Source organism: Giraffa tippelskirchi, chromosome 4, assembly GCF_054371585.1.
Source record: "Giraffa tippelskirchi isolate mGirTip1 chromosome 4, T2T-mGirTip1v1.2.pri, whole genome shotgun sequence".
NCBI classification, from domain to species: domain Eukaryota; kingdom Metazoa; phylum Chordata; class Mammalia; order Artiodactyla; family Giraffidae; genus Giraffa; species Giraffa tippelskirchi.
In genome coordinates this window covers 157,897,857-157,915,477 of record NC_137278.1, presented here as the reverse complement: position 1 = coordinate 157,915,477, position 17,621 = coordinate 157,897,857, and the positions used below count along the sequence as shown (strand labels likewise).

General features: G+C 41.1%; 1 protein-coding gene across 10 annotated transcripts in view; it reads left to right on the top strand.

The window, feature by feature from the left end:
• The first annotated feature begins 14,966 nt into the window (after positions 1-14,966).
• The window catches only part of NTN4 (netrin 4), a 111,863-nt gene continuing 109,208 nt past the window's right edge, over positions 14,967-17,621 (top strand). For all 10 annotated transcript variants that reach the window (XM_081595306.1, XM_081595304.1, XM_081595302.1 and 7 more), the window contains exon 1: positions 14,967-15,559. In XM_081595306.1, coding sequence (XP_081451432.1) covers positions 15,505-15,559 — 55 coding nt within the window. In that variant the 5' untranslated portion in view covers positions 14,967-15,504. The remainder of the gene's footprint in view (positions 15,560-17,621) is intronic.

The following is a 17,621-nucleotide window of genomic DNA, read 5'->3' as shown; positions in this document are numbered from 1 at the left end:
TAAATACATGAAGAGTTATACCATATTCATAAAAATGTGAACTCAATTTCTGAAGAAAGTAACTAACCTTAAAATTAACTTTGAATATATAATACAATTCCAGTTCAACACAACTCAATAGCTATGAGTAGTGGAATATAATTGAGTTGCTGGTATCTGAAGTGAATCTGGAATTTGGGGGAGTCTAATATAATTAAAGTTACCTCTGATAGGAAAAAAAAATCCTTGTGAAGTTTGTTATCAGAAAGATGAATGCTCAGATATGTGTATACTGCAAACACAAAAGTTATCTTATATACCAAGAATTGGACATTAATATCAACATTGTGAAATTAGGAATGTGGTTTCTTAGCAAAGGAATTGCTGCCTCACTTGCAAGATGGCATTTTTCATCTATGGCTGAGAAGGGAAGTCTGGAATACCAGTTCAATGCCTAAGACACAGACTCTGGGTTTCCAGTTCTAGAGAGGAGAATGTTTTAGCAAGTGCAGCCTGCTACACATGAGAGCGTCCAAAGCATCCAGAGGTATCTGAGTGACTATACCTCACCCAAAGGCCACTTGTTAAACTATAACAGACATGCCACCTGTTCCTTCAGAGGCCAATAAGTGATCTTTGAACAGGGTTGGAGTTAAAAAGTAAACCTATGGTTCACGTTTTTGGATTGTTCTAACTAAAATACAACAATCGGCTTGCTACAAGTATGCAGTCAGTGTTTGCTTCTGAGATTGGCTCAGTGATTACATTTTAAAGGAAGAAGACATTTATTATGAAAAAGGTTTTCCAAATAGTCTGATTGCTTTTGAAGGAGCTCTTAAAACTATAATACTATGTTATCAGCCAAACTTTCCATACTACAGTTACCTTTCCAACTCTATAACTGTGATTTTGTGATATTTTACAGTGAAAACAAGGTCAGTTCAAATCACAAGATTATAGATGTTCTTTTTAAGAGTTACAGTATCACTTTTTAATTAAAAATTATGAATTCTCAAGAAGACAAAGAGAAAATAAGATTTTTTTTTAAAAAAAGAATAGGTGTGAAAGCATCATTTAGAATATGGAAAAATCTCAGGCTAGTGACGTAATTGGTGTTTCCTTTCAACACTTTCTTCTGTGTTTCTGGCTTACCCTCTCACCCACCTTTTCCTTTCATACATCCTTTTCATTGTTAGAATGAGGTAACAGGCAAAAATGAAAAACTTCATGAAAAGCATGCATGGAAATCTGTTTCCTCCATTATAAACTTTAAGTGTAATTAAGTTTTTTATTTACTTTTCTGTTGTTTTATTCACTAGTTGTAAAAAGTGAGCATAATTTGAAAAAGGTGAAAACAGTAAGGGTATAGATGACCTGAACAGATCAGTCAATTTGATCAAGTTGACATTTACAGAATACTCTATCCAACAACGGCATACACACAAGAAATATATACCAAGGTAGACCATATACTGGGCCATAAAACACCTGTTAATAAACTTAAAAGAATAGAAATCAAGCATGGTATGTTCTCAGACCACAGTGAATTAAGTAGAAGCAAATAACAGAAAGATAATTGGAAAATCCCCAAATATCTGGAAATTAAACAACATACCTCTAAATAACTCATAAGCCAAAGAAGTAATCTCAAGAGGAATTTAAAGATTTTTTGAATTAAAGAAAAATAAAAATACAACTTGTTAAAATTTGTGGGACACAGCAAAATCAATTTGCTTACAGGAAAGTATATAGCATTAAATGCATATGTTAGAAAAGAACTAAAGTCAATAATCTAAGCTTCCACCTTAGGAATCTAATAAAAAAGGGTGAAATAAAACCAATTAGTGGCCTTCCCTGGTGGCCCAGGGCTTAAGAATCCGCCTGCCAATGCAGGGGCATGGCTTTGATCCCTGGTCTGGGAAGATCCTGCATGCCGCAGTGCAACTAAGCCACTGTGTCAGAAATACTGAGCTGGTGAGCTAGAGTCCGTTCTCCACAACGAAAGAAACCACTGCAATGAGAAGCTCACGTTCTGCAAGCAGAGAGAAGCCCCCGCTGGCTGCAACTAGAGGAAGCCTGCTCACAGCAACAAAGGCACAACACAGCCAAAATAAATTAAAAATTAAAAAAAAAACTAATTAGCAAGTATAGAAAATTTTACAATAAATGTTCAATTTTACATATAATCCAGGAAAAGAAATGCAAATTAAAAAAATCATTTTTTCACATACTGAATTAGGAAATTTATATTTCTAAAGTATAATACCCAGTCCTGGTATGAGTGAGGTAAAATAGATACTATATTAGAGGTAGTTGTACAAAATGAAATAACCCTTTTTGAAAAGAAATTTGCAATATGACCTTAAATGTAATTAATGTGGCTTTTAAATGTATTTCCATTTTAATGATTGTAAACAATCTCAGATTAAGAAAATATTTAATTCACATAAATAGCTATGCAAGTATTATTTACAGCAAAAATCTGAAAATGGCCCAAATGTCCAAACAAGGGTGGCATTAAGTTGAACAAGGAGTATCCAATCACTGGAATAGTTGTTGGCCATGGTGATGTTATTTTGAAATAATTTGTAGTAACTCCATAATAAGTCAGAGTATGAAACAAAAATCGTATGGCTAGAAATACAATCAGAAAAGTATATACCAAAATGTAAACTGCTTTCTTGGTATGATGGGTGTATTGCTGGTCATCCTGTTCGTGATGCCAAATTCTTGCTATTCACACCGTCCACACTGAACCCAGGGTAGGCAAGGTGCAAACTAAGAGGCTGGAAGGAGCCTTGAGGAGCCATAGGAACTGCAGACACATTTATTCTCTCCGGGCTGGCATGGCAGCCAGAACACAATGTAGCCCCAATGTAGCAGCAGCCAGGGCTTTCATGGTGAAGATCATACAGGTGTACCACACAAAGCAGTCCATGACCAAGTGAGTTCCTGTGATGCTCATACACAGTGCTATCAGTGATCTCAGCTGTTAGTGATCATTATTTACAAAACGTGGGGCAAGAGTGAGAGGCGGTGGGGCAAGGGAGCCTGAGCATGCCACCTTGGCTGATTTGCCCTTTCATTACAATGGGTTTGCTCTTTCTACTGCTTTTGCATATTTCCCAAAGACCCATGATGGACATAGAGGCTTTGATCATGGGCTTTAGAGAATAGAGGTTTGGTTACTGTCTCCACCCTGCTGTGGGAGTCTCAGTTCCCATTTGTCGAATGAGATGATGACTGAAGGTCTCTCCCTACTGTGGCTGTGAGGACTGAAGGTGATGCATGTCACATGTTTAGCACACAGTCTGTCACACTGTAAGTCTCTAATAAACACTAGCTATTGTTACTGTTATAATAGTTTTTTTTTTTTTTAAGTCCTATTGAGAGTAAGCACATTAGGACAGTTTCATCCCAAATTTTCAAAGGGGGTTTTTATTTTTATTTACTGATCCCTTTGGATTTCATGCATATCCAAGATATTTGTTTACTGAGGGCAGAATATTCTGAGTCCATAGAGGGGTGATTAAATATTCTTTTGTATACAAAGAAGAACACATACTAAAAAAGAAAAGAAAATCACAAGTGTATTGGACTCTCTTTGTGTATTTAAAAGTACTATACCCAAGACCACACCAGTGAGACTGAGAAAAGAATTCAAAGCTAGTGAATTTAGCTACTTATTACTTCAAGTCTGCAGGTTTTGACTCTTTTTTCCAGAGTAAGAGACAGTTATCTGAACCTCCTTCTTTCCCCATGTTGGATGGGTAGGAAGCCAGAGAAAATGATAGTTCCACAGAGCAAACTTCCTACAGGGTCATTAGTGTGTGTGTGTGTTAGTTGCTCAGTCGTGTCCAACTTTTTGCAACCCCATGGACTGTAGCCCACCAAGCTTCTCTGTCCATGGAATTCTACAGGCAAGAAAACTGGAGTTGATTGCCATTACCTTCTCCAGAGGAACTTTCAACCCAGGGATCAAACCCTGGTTTCCTGCCTCGCAGGCAGATTCTTTACCATTTGACCTACAGGGACTTTCCCCTAAAGTGCCCTAAAGGGTCATTAGTAGACTGAGAAATCTCCTACTTCTTTGGAATTTTTTCTAATATAAATTCTAATACTGCTTTAAAAGTGTTAATATATGCTTTCATTCCCCAAAAAGAGTTCTCCCCATAATAAGGATATTATGTATTCTAACAATAATCAATCATTTTAAAAAGGATTCCTTCTTTTTTGTTTGTAATAAAACTTGCCTTCATTCAAACATTCCTGAAGGAAGGAAGAAAGTGGGAAAATGCTATATGGTTCCTTTATGATGAAGGAGTCTTCTATAGTTATGTTAGAGAAACTAACTGCATGCATGAAAAAGTGCTTAGACTTCATCAGAGTTAGGACTATTTTCATAATAATTTTGCATTATCTTTGGCTTTAAGGCCCTTATTCCTCAAGTTTAATAGGCAATATTTCTGTGAGTAAATAGCATTTATAAGTAGACAAAGTTTAAGGTAGAACATGGGAGGGGCCATTTTGAATTTTGCAGGAACATAAATGAAATTATTATTATTGTAACCTTTAGTGGCTAAGGCCTTCCAATTTCTTTACCACTCAGCTGACAGGCTTTCAAAGTGTATTAATACTCTGAAGCTGTTATCCTGATCTCTGAAGATAGTGTATGGTTTGACATTATTTAATGAAGTTCTCTGATGTTCCTGGTAACTGAATCTGTGTTCTACAATGAGGTCTATTATACTCGATTTAGGGTTAGAGCAAATTATGTCATAGATTTACCTGCTAAATTGCATTGTAATCTTGTGAGACCTGAAATGAAAACATTCAGAAAAGTGCTTGTGTCTGAAATCACAGCCCAAGTTTAGGATTAAAAATTATCCAGTGAAATTAAAATCTGCAGGTAAAACCGAACTAGAAGCATACCTAGCTTAATTAGCAGCTTGAGTATGTTGTCCTATATTATTTATCTTGAAATCCCACTTGCAAAGTTTTTTTTTTATATCAAGTTGTTGCTTTAGGAAGCAAACTATTATATATAGAATGGATAAATAACAAAGTCCTACTGTATATCACAGGGAACTATATTCAATAAATCGTGATAAACCAAAATGGAAAAGAATACACTTTTCTGTAAGCAGAAATTTACACACCATTGTAAATCAACTAAACGTGAATAAAATTGTTTTAAATTGCTGCTTTAGGAGACTATTGGCATTTTAGAGTTGGCTTTCTAAGCTGTGTGTGCTGGGGAATAGTTTATTTGATTTTAAGCTGCTGCTGCTGCTGCTAAGTCGCTTCAGTCGTGTCCGATTCTGTGTGACCCCATAGACGGCAGCTCACCAGGCTCCGCCGTCCCTGGGATTATCCAGGCAAGAACACTGGAGTGGGTTCCCATTTCCTTGTCCAATGCATGAAAGTGAAAAGTGAAGGTGAAGTTGCTCAGTCGTGTCCGACTCTTCATGACCCCATGGACCACAGCACACCAGGCCTCCCTTGTCCATCACCAACTCCTGGGGTTTACTCAAACTTATCTCCATTGAGTCGGTGATGCCATCCAACCATTTCATCTTCTATCGTCCCCTTCTCCTCCTGCCTTTAATCTTTCCCAGTATCAGGGTCTTTTCAAATGAGTCAGCTCTTCGCATCAGGTGGCCAAAGTATTGGAGTTTCAGCTTCAACATCAGTCCTTCCAATGAACACTCAGGACTGATATCTTTTAGAATGGACTGGTTGGATCTCCTTGCAGTCCAAGGAACTCTCAAGAGTCTCCTTTGTGCTCCAGATTGACGATTTAGGAGTACTGGGCACAGAGAAGGCTCAACCCCAACTTAGTCACTGGTCCTAACTAGCTGTATAACCCTGAGTAGACTGGGGCTCATGGAATAAAAGGTTTTAAATGTATAGTCTCAGCAGACTTCAGTTTTCTCATGCCATAAAAAGGGGTTGTTGGCCTAATAACTTCCAAAGTCTTTTCCTATGCCAATATTATATTGTAAAAATTACAAAATAGGTAGTTACAGTACAGATGGCAAATGTTCTTAAAATTATCCACTTTCAGGGGGATTTAAATTTATTGTTTATTGCTTATTATTTCAATTGTATCTTTTTTTTTTTTTTGGCTATACCCCGCAGCTTGTGAGATCTTAGTTTCCCAACCAGGGACTGATCCTGGGCCATGGCAGTGAAAGCACTGAGTCCTAACCACTGAACTGCCAGGAAAGTCCTTCAACTGTATTTTTATCTAAATGATTCCTAAACCTGTGTCTGGACACTTGACTGTTCAGCTATTCTCTTTAGTTCAACCTGTTCAAAGCCATCTCCTATAGCCCCACCTCCTAAAGCAACTGAATTTTCTGATTCTTCTATTTCGATAAAATAAGCTATCATTTTTTACAACTAACCAGATTCAGAGCCACCAGGTTCTAACTTCTAACTTTCTTCTAACATTCTAACTTCTTTATTTCTTCTGTCAATACCATGATCATTTACAAAGTCCTGTCAATCCCCTGGTTTTTTGTTTTTCCTTCAATTCCTCTCTCTCCATCTTCTCTAACATCACCTTCGTTTATATCCAAGTCTCCTCATAAAGTAGCTCTCAACTCTCCTTCTAGGTCTTCTCTTTTCTAATTTATTATAGGTCTTGTGTGTGTGCTAAGTCACTTCAATCATGTCCAACTCTTTGCAGCCCTGTGGACTGTAGCCTGACAGGCTCCTCTGTCCATATGATTCTCCAGGCAAGAATACTGGAGTGGATTGTCATGTCCTCTTCCAGGGTATCTTCCTAACCCAGGAATCAGACCCACATCTCCTGTGGCTCCTGAATTGCAGGCGGATTCTTTACCACTGAGCCACTAGGGAAGCCCTACTATAGGTCACATAGATAATAACAGCTGTAATCATGTAACTTTTCAACACAGATCAGCTGGACTCACCAAAACATTAACTATATGGCCCTAGTCTACTTTTTCCTCATCTCCTGCTGACCCCTCTCCTATTAGACACCACTCACTCTCCTGGGAGGCACCTTGTATATTCACTCCTGCTCATTACAAGCAAGGATCACCCACATTGGCCACCAATCCATCTAAACCAATTCAAATGTTAGGGCTCAAATATGTCCATATCCTCCAAATAGCTCTTCTAATCTTCTGAGCCCACAGCGTTCCACCTGCTACTAATAACCTACCAATATGTCATTAATCAGATACTGTTTTGTCATATTCAGCCTTAAGTTGTTACAATTTTACAGTAAAAATGTGATCATAACAATTATATGGTATTGCTGAAAATTTCAAAGCTAGAGAAACGGTCATCTCTAGTATTTTTAATATATTGTATGCCTTTTTAATATGTATGTTTTCCATAGGTATAGATAACTAAGGTATAGATACAATTTTGCTTCATACTTTGCCTCCACTCAATATACAAGAAAAAAACTGTAATTGAGGATAATGAAGTGATCTATGGGATGACAGAGGGACAACTAACCCTATTGAAAGAGTAGAGAGTAAGAAAGATGTCACAGCAGTTATGTCTGAATTGAGTTTCCAAGGATCTGCCAGAGCTAGCCAGAAGCAGAAGAGAAGAGGAGACAGAGGGAGAGAATGTGCAGAAACAAGGAGTATGAAGCCCATTGTTAGCTCAGAGACTGCAGGAAATTCACTGTGGGTGGAGCCAAAGACCCTGTGGCAGGGACTGGTACATGGCGGAAGGTCTGGGTGCCAAGCCAAGCAGCATGAATTCCATCTGTTAATGACGGGGAGCCATGAAATATGTTACTAGGTGCTTGGGCCAGATACACTGGTGAAATGATTAACATTTGATGACATACACAGTATGTCTACTTACACTCAACCTACTCTTCTTTTTAACAGAAGAGGTTTGATTTTTTAAGGGTGGTAATGTCCCCAGTTAAAATATTCACCTCCTCAAACATCCTCATGGTCTGAAGAGGCCACATAACCCAGTTCAGGCCAGTTAGATACAAGCAGATGTGTGGGGCTGTGGGGAAGCTTTTAAAGACTCAGCTGTCATATATCTTTTCCCCTTCTCTCTTTTCCATTTCTCTTGCCTAGAAGGGGGATACAAGTCCTAGAGGTGGCACAGCCATCTTGCAACCATGAGAAAGAAAATCACATAGGTCCTAATGACTTCCTTGTTCTGGACTGTCTACCTCCTGCCTCTTTGCCATGGGAAGAAAATCAATCTCGATTTTGTTAAGCTACTGAATTGAGTCCATGGAATTGAATACAATCCTATCTAATATTATGTCCATTTCTTAAAGATTTGCAGTGACTTAACATATGAAAGATTCTGAGAAGTCCTATTTAACTTTGTTTAATCTAATATTGATATCATCTGACTACAGAGCTGTATTTCCTCGTAACACTTCGTATATCTCACTGAGCACAAGTATTCTGTAGAAGTTTGGAAAATACTGCTTGTGTTGATCCAGTAGATGGATTTAGTTATGACATTCTACTACAGGAGGAGTAACATGCTAGAGGAGAAAGATAGTGAGTTTAGATTTAAATGTGTTGAATTAAAGATGTCTAAGTGGAGCTGTCCATTGATGGCCCTGAAGCTCATGAGTGACATTTGGGAATAAACAAAGTAGGGTGGTGGATAAATCCACAGCTCAAGGGGTTAAACTGACATTGTGAGGTAGAAACTATTCTATGGGTGTCTTTGCCAAAGAGAAAGTTGGCAATCTAGTCTCGAACACTTTATTTAATTGCCTTCCTATGCCATTTCTCTTGAAAGAGGAAATGGAAAGAATACTGTGCTTATAGTCAGACATGCCACAGTTCAAATCCTGCCTTGTCAGTTTACTTAGCTATGTGAACTTGGCTCAGATATTTAACTTCTCTGAGCTTCAGTTTTTTCAACAAGGGGTCAACAACCTAACTTTAGAGAGTCGCTATGAGAATTATAAAGTATTCAATATCATGCCTAGTCAATTGTAGTTGCTCCATCAGTGCCAATTCTCTTCTCCATCTAGTTAGAAAAGATTTGTTGCTTCATACTTTCATCTCCTGTGTAGCAACTTTTAATACAGCTAAAACAGCATGTAAAATGAAGTCAAGGCAAGTCTTTTGTTTCTGCCTTTTAAATACCCATATATATTTCCACAACATTTTGCAGAAAACCCCAAATGAACTTTTTGGTCAACCCAATAACTTGAAGATGGAATTCTAGGGCAGGTCAAAGGAGACTGTGTGCACTTGATGGATTTGTGTATTACTATTTTATGTATTTAACAAAAGAATTGCCTGAAATGTGGGAGACCTGGGTTCGATACCTGGGTTGGGAAGATCCCCTGGAGGAGGGAAAGGCTACCCACTCCAGTATTCTGGCCTGGAGAATTCCATGGTCTGTATAGTCCATGGGGTTGCAAAGAGTTGGACACGACTAAGCAACTTTCACAACAAAACAAACTGCTTCCAATGTATCTTGCCCTTTTTAACTTTTCATAAATATTAACTCATTTAATATGCATAATAACCTTACTAATTAGATACTGTTATTATTCCCATACCAGAGAAGGCAATGGCACCCCACTCCAGTACTCTTGCCTGGAAAATCCCATGGATGGAGGAGCCTGGTAGGCTGCAGTCCATGGGGTCGCTAAGAGTTGGACACGACTGAGCGACTTCACTTTCACTTTTCCCTTTCATGCACTGGAGAAGAAAATGGCAATCCACTCCAGTATTCTTGCCTGGAGAATCCCAGGGATGGCGGAGCCTGGTGGGCTGCCATCTATGGGGTCGCACAGAGTTGGACACGACTGAGGCGACTTAACAGCAGCAGCAGCAGCATTATTCCCATACAGCAAATAAGGAAATGATTGAATCAAGAGGTTAAGTAACTTGCCCATAGTCACACAGCTAGCAGGTGGCAGAGCCAGGCTTCAAATCTGTGGAATCAGATCCCATAGTCCATGCTCCTAATTACTATGCATGTGTGTGTGCTAAGTTACTTCAGTTGTGTCTGACTCTTTGCAATCCCACGGACTGTAGCCCACTATGCTCCTCTGTCCATGGGATTCTCCAGGCAAGAATACTGGAGTGGGTTGCTATTTCCTCCTCCCCTAATTATTATATTTCTATATAAAAGATATAAATAAATAAGAGAAATTACTCACATTGCTTACTATTCTTTCATCCTCACGAGGCCTTTGGTAGCTGTTTCTTTATCTATTTTCCTACATTAAAAAAATAGTTGTTTGAGCATCTTTTCATTAATGTCAGAAATAGCAATATGTATAGAAAGTTTTAGCTAAGAAGTATTTTGAAGAGAAAGTATTTAAAATTTGTGTCAGTATAGTGCTGTCCAGAGGAGCTATCTCTGTAACAACAGAACTGTTTTTATTTGTTTGGACTTTCTAGATTCCATATAATTAATCTGAACATGAGAAAGCATGCATTTTTTTTGTTTGTTTGTTTTTAAAGAAAAGTACTGCTTACCTTCCTGGAAGAGCAAATATATTTTCAAAGGTTCCTGCTCCCTTCCTAGGAATGAACAGTTATAGCCAGGAAGCAGATGAAATAAGAAATACAGTGCCAGTGGTAAGAGGCTTAGATGAAAGCATAAGGAAATTCCCAAGATGGTGTTTTTAAAGGGCATTCAAAGGGAATAGACCAGGTAGACAACAAATATAGGATTATTTGAATGGAAACAATTCTCCATTTCATTTTCTCCTAATTGTTTTCTAGTTCAAAAAGAGAAGATTGTACTCATGGAAAACTGATGGATAAGCAATGGTTAAAACACAAACAAATCTCAAAATCCATGTCCTATCTCTAGTATATATTTATTGGATGATCTAAATTTGGCATTTCTGTCTTTCATATCACTTTCTCAGAAAACGTGAAAAATCTTTCCTGTTCCTTCCTACACATTGATGCTTCCAGGATAACTGAGATAGTATTTACAGTTCCATGGAGGGAAGATACTAAGTATACTAAAATCACTATTTCAAAGTTCCTCCTTTCCTTGGAAATGCATAATAATATCAATGTATACAGTGTTGTTAAGGAGAAGGAACTGGCAACCCACTCCAGTATTCTTGCCTGGAGAATTCCAGGGACAGAGGAGCCTGGTGGACTGCCATCTATGGGGTCGCACAGAATTGGACACAACTGAAGTGACTTAGCAGCAGCGGCACCAGAATACAGTGTTGTTAAAGAATCAAATTTTCCATAAAAGTGATTATTTTTTCAGAAAATACTTATCCCATTCAGAACTAACAGTTTCCTTTAAAAAATTTAATCATTTTTAAAATTTAACATTTGTGGATTTTTTCCTTAATATTTATTGAATGCTTGCTATCTGCAATGTATTTTAGTGGAACTCTTTCCTTCTGGTTAAACTAAATATGTTTACCTTTTGTTAATGAGTCCTTAAGATATCAACATATAAAAAGGGGATTTTAATTTGCTTCAAGCATAATATCAGTTGACATCATGAAACTTCTAATACACTTTTAGGCTAATGAAATATAAGCCCTAGACCTAAGTGAAGTGAATTATTTGTTCAGTTTTATTCTACACCAATTCAGACAAACCTAGAGTTGAGTTCTAGGTGCACAGTATAAGAGCAACATTGACAAATTGTAGTATATCTGAAAAGGGGTGAATAAGATGGTTAAAGGTTTGGAAATCATGCTATACGGGCAATTAAACACTTGGAGAATGAAATAGGAGGAGCAATAAAACTTTACTTCAGACCTTCAGATACCTATCGGAAAAAGATTGGACCTATTTTCGGACAACTAAACTATAAACATAGGTAGAATTTTAAGGAGAAACATTACAATAGTACCCAAAATGAAAAGGGCTGCTTTTGAGGCTTTTGTTTACTGAGATTTCTAGAACAGAAACTGGGTGACCTTTGGACAGAGATTCTGGGGAGAGGATCTGATGAGGTAAGAAGTTGCCTTCAAGGACCCCAAGGTCCCTTTTGATGCTAAATAATCCCATGGTCCAATAGAAACTTCACTTACTGAACTAAGTTATAATAGGGTGACACCTTTGCAGCTTTTTGATGCTTTGCTTCTGAATTAAAGGCCTCAGATTGCTATGGGGTTTTTGGTCCTTATATTCACTTTCACTTTTCCCTTTCATGCACTAGAGAAGGAAATGGCAACCCACTCCAGAATTCTTGCCTGGAAAATCCCAGGGACGGCGGAGCCTGGTGGGCTGCCGTCTGTGGGGTTGCACAGAGCCAGACACGACTGAAGCGACTTAGCAGCAGCAGCAGCTACTTTTTATAGTTCTACCATCCCCTTTATGCTTCCCAGGTGGCACTATTGATAAAGAACCTACCTGCCAATGCAGGAGACAAAAGAGACAGGGGGTTCGATCCCTGGATCGGGAAGATTCCCTGGAGGAGGAAATGGCAACCCACTCCAGTATTCTTGCCTGAAGAATCCCATGGACAGAGGAGCCTGGCAGGCTACAGGCTACAGGGTTGCAGAGTCAGTCACGACTGAAGCAACTTAGCATGCATAGCATGCATCCTCTTTATTACCAGGTTGCCTCAACTCATTCTTTGTTTTAACAGCCTCCTGCTTCATTCTACTTTCTTACTTCTAATATGCTATCATCTAGGATAACAGCATAACCAAACTTATTAACACTGAGTGGATAATTTAAGTGAAGACCTAAAGAGCTCACCTGTGAATAAGGTCTTTGGTATATGGACTTTTTGCCATCAATTTTAGTTCTTGAAGGCCTTTTTTAGCTTTCTTTCAAATTCTCAGGAGTACTCTAGATTTGTCAATTATGTGGTCTCTGGAAACTTATCAAAATTCCATAGGTTTGCTAAGTTTCCTACTAACATAAATTTTTCAAAAAATTCTAAACTCATTACTAAAATTGTCAAAAACACTTAATCATAGTAGGCAGGATATGCCCTTGATTATCACTGAGCAAGATTTTCCTTAGGTAGGTAAACTTTCCCTGTATAGCATCTTGAAAATGAAAATAGAAAAAAAAAAAGAAACAAAAAAATTTTCAATGATGAAATAGAATTTATAACTAAATTAGACTATGCAACCAAATGAAATTGATTAGAAAGCTAATTACTATTCTCTTCTGAGCTGCTTCATATATAAAATATTGGTATAAACATACAGATTTCTTTAGAATATGGGAAATCATTCTGATTTCACTGGTTTTTTCCTAGTCCTTGGTCTTTAGTATACTGCAATTGTTTTTTTAAGATAACCCAGTCAAAAATGTTTAATGAAAATTTATTATATATCTAGCAGGTGTCCTCAGTTAAGAATAAAAGAAAATGATAATAATGTTTTGTTCAGACTAAGTACAACAGACTGCTTGACCATTAAGGAACTCATTGTCTCCTTAAAGGAAGTAGGAACCAGTTACAGAGCAATCTAGGAAGTATATTATCAAGGCAAGATTGGTGCAGATAGGAATGCCCTTAATATTTGTAATGGGAAATGGAGTAGTTCTGCCTCAATAGGGTAGAATCAGGAGTTAATAATAACTGTGCATTTTTTTCTTTTTTAAAAGTTTGCTTTGATAATTAGGTTAATATTGGTGCTAACAGCCCTTGGATTGTTATTATTTCCTGTCATTTCTTTGGTAAGAATAATCTGGAGAGATGTTCAATTGACTCAATTGGAAGCATGTCTATAAGATATGAAGAAAGCCCCAACATTGCCAATATTTGAAAATTGAAAGGGTTTATTTTCTGAAATGTTATATAAATTGCTATTCCACATCTTTTGCCACTTCCAGTGCTGGCCAGAATAATTTTAATGTCTCCCAAATGGGTGATGCTGACCACGTCCCAGTCCCACCTGGGAGATACAAACTTTTTCTATAGCCTCAGCTGAGTCATAAATAATACCTACATGTGCCCCAAAGCTCTAAATTGTCATCATCAGCAACACATAAGTGAATTGTACCTGTAAAACAGTTACTTTTCTGGAAAATATTTAAGGGCACAAAATGAACACTGCAATCAAAAACTACTTTCTACTTGACTTTTGCCAGTTTCCCTCGATGTGAAAATAGAACTAGATTTTCATAGAACTTGCGAAAGTCCCAGATTCAAATGCTCCATAACCGGTTTCCATAATCAGCAGCCCCGCACAATGCTATCCACAATTAGCTGCTTTCGGCTGCTACTAAATCTTCTCCCTTAGGTTATTTCACAACTTTACTGTTTCGCAGCACAACTGGAACGAAAGTGCTTGGAAGGACCGAAGAGGTTCTGTTTGTCGTGCCCCTGCCTCTAGACAAGGATGTTCTTCAACTGGGCACTGGCTAATCCTGTGCCCCTTTTCTTTTAGCACCCTGAGTTTGAATTAGGGAACACTTTTTATTTCAAAACGGATACACCTCGGATAAAGTAAGCATTGATTGTTTAGTCAAGATGCTCTCCCCCACCCGCCGAGGGTCAGCAGAGAAGCAGCGAATGCAGTTAATGATCTCTCCCTTGCCCATGACCCCGACTGGGCGTGTGTGTGTGGGGTTCCATCCCTGGGTCGTGAAACTCTGGGAGAAGGGGTGGCGGGAGAAGAGGGAGGGTTTGTTTTTGCTGGGGGATATGGGAAGTAGGCGCTAGCCTATTTCGCGGTTTTTTAAGCCCCTTGGCATGCCCTGACCTGATCAAGAAGGAGTCAACTGCTCTGTGGAATGTTCCGGGAGAAGGTGGGAGACTGCTTCCAAAGGAGGCCTGTGGGTGCTGGAGGGCACCAGGGGGGTCACGCAGGGACATGCAGGACGAGAGCCGGGAGGGGCACGAGCGAAGCTGGGGGCCCGAGGTGACGGGCGCGCGGAGGGGCGGAGGCGGGCGGGTCAAGTTGGCAGCGAGGCATCGGGGGCGGCCGGTCTGGCTGTGCGGGGTGGGGTAGGGGCGTCCCTCCCCGAGCTGCGGCGGCGACTCACCCTCACAGGCTACAGCGCCCCGGCTGTCAAAGCGAGCGCGGGGGGCGGGAGGGAGGAAGGGGTGGAGGTGCGAGGGGAGGAGGGCTGGCACCGGAGCGCCGCGGTGTCGGTGCAATAAAAATGCATCCCATGGAACTGCCCATGGAGAAGCAGGGGACGGAGACGCCGCAGCCAGAGGAGGTGGTAAAAGCGGAGGAGGACGCCCAGGAGGCGGCAGCGGCGGCCGGGAAGTGAAAGGTCTCGCAAAGTTCAGCGGCTGCTGCGGGCTCCGAGTCCCGGGCTAGCCGCGGAGGAGCCCGCGGACTGCTCCGCTGGGCAGCGCGGCCGGGCAGGCTATGGTCCCGGGGCTTCTGCCACCCTCGAGGTGCCCGGGCCCCTCCAGGCCAGTGCGCGAGGGTCACCCCACCTCCCGGCGCAACCCCAGCCCGCGGTTTCCCGGCGCCCGCGCCCACTGACCGAGCCAGGCGCCCCAGGAGGAGGAAGAAATAAAGAGCCCTGGTTCCTCCCGAGGACTTGTTGGTGCTTCATCCCACAGCCGCGAGGGCTCGACTCCCTCCCGCGCGCCCGGCCCGGGTCCTCCCGGCTTCTCCCGGCCATGGGGAGCTGCGCGCAGCTGCTGCTGCTCTGGGGCTGCTCCGCGGTGGCCGCAGGTGGGTGGTGACGCTGCCGGGCCCCCACCCCCCTTTCCTTCGCTTTTGTGTTCCCCATCTCGGGACTCGGGGATACGGGGAAGCGCAGGCTGAGAGCGCCGAGCTCAGCCCCCAAGGATGAAATGAGTGGCCATGTTCCGCTTCTTTTTCCCCGGGTCTCCGCAGTTTAAAATATTATTGATTTTTTTTTTTTTTTGGTAACTGCGATACATATGCCCTTGGATAACCCGATATCCTGGGTGCGCCCTGCCTGAGATAGTGCGACCTTGGTTTTTTTTTTTTCGGTTTGGACTAGTAAAAAACTGCCTTTCCATTTTGTGAGGGAACAAAGGACCAGGCTCGCCATCCACCGGCACTACATGGCCTGAGGAATGATGGGGAGGGGTGGCCCAGCGACCCTGGGCGCGCGTGGGCCGGGGTCGCTCTCTTGTTGAGAGCGATCGCCGTCGTCCCCGAACTCTTGCTGGGTATTGGGGAACCAGGTAGGGACATCTGGGGCGGGGTGAGTGCCCTCTCACCGGGGCAGTGGCAAGAACTCAGACCCCGGGCTGGGACGGCAGGTGGTGATCATCCTGGGTTGCAAGGAGCTGGTTTGCCGCCCTGGGGAATTGGTACCCTAGCGGAGGCTCCGCGGGAGGTCGGAGGCGGGTCTGCTTCCTGTCTGGGTAACTGGACGCCGGGGCAGCGGCGTCGTCAGATGCGCTCGCCCTTGCACTCCCACCCCGGCTGCCTTGGGCTGCCCTTGGCCACCAGTTCTTAGCTTGCTCTTTCTAAATTTGCGAGCCCCTTCTGCGCCTCTCTCTCCTCTTGTAGGTCACCTGGTTTCCAGTTAGGGGCAAGTGCAGTTCAGGGTGTAAGGGGGAAAGAAAGTGAGGAACTATTTGGCCTCTTGGTCTCTCAAAGCATCTCGCTCACTCCAGAAAGGAGAGTGTGGGCTGGAGGGACTGACGGGTGGAGAGAGAGCACTGGCACATTTCTCTCTTCCCTTTGGTTTCATCTACTCTGCCCCCAGAGATGCCAGCATGAAGAAAAGCCAGGCTTTAGAATCTGCATCCCAAACCCCAGTCGGACTGTTAGTAGCATCCTTGCTATATTTGGATGGTCACTTCTTTAGGGATCTCTAAGTATTGTGTCCACCTATTATTTATCTGACTCCAGTCTTCTCTGGATTGCTTCTTAGTTTTTTTGGTGGGGGGTGGGCTCTAAAATTATTCAGTACGTTTCCCAAGGAACTGTTAAAGTGTCTAAGCTTTTAATTCTTGCTAGTTAAGCACCCCTGTGTGCACTTATGTATGCTCCCCCAATCACAAAGTGAACTTTAATAAACCTTTCAAACCATGTTATGGCAAAAACATGCAAGGTTGTAAATAAATATCACAAGGCAAGTGTTTCGAGTCAAAAATACTTGTACGGGCAGTATATGATTTTCCCTGAAATGCTTTACAGGTGAGTCATAGCACATTGTGTGTTCGGGTGATGTTGGCCACAAGCAGCTGTTGCCACAGCTAATCAGAAAAGTGGCAAGCAGAGTCCAGACATGAGGCACACTTAATCTGACATTTAAAAGCTATGCCTAAGGAAGCCCTTTCTTAAGGTTGCAAAGACTATGTGAGGCTCATGATAGTCAGTGTGTGAAATGCCTCTCTTTTGGTCTAAGTTGTCATTTGGCTTATAGTGATAACAATTCAGAGGTGCTCCCTCTTAAGAAGCAGAAACGTTCAATTAGCCAGAATTTGGGGTTTGACTTCCTTTTCCTTCTCTGTTTTAACTTTTAAAATAGATAATTTTGTTTAAGGTATTCATAATTAAAATGACAAGCCCAAATTAAAGGATTATATTATGTAGTCAGGATGTTAATAGGTGGATAATGTTTACCATTTTAAGTAATTTTGAAACATTAAAGTCTGCTGGGCCTTTGTTTGGGTGGAAGCTCATGTTTCTTTAAGAAGGTGTTTTAGTTCACAGATTATGTTTAAAGGTGCTGTTAGTGGCTGCCAGACTGTAACCATTCTCCTGTTAGGCAAACAGGTGACTACTATATAACCTGTCATAGGGAGAAGCA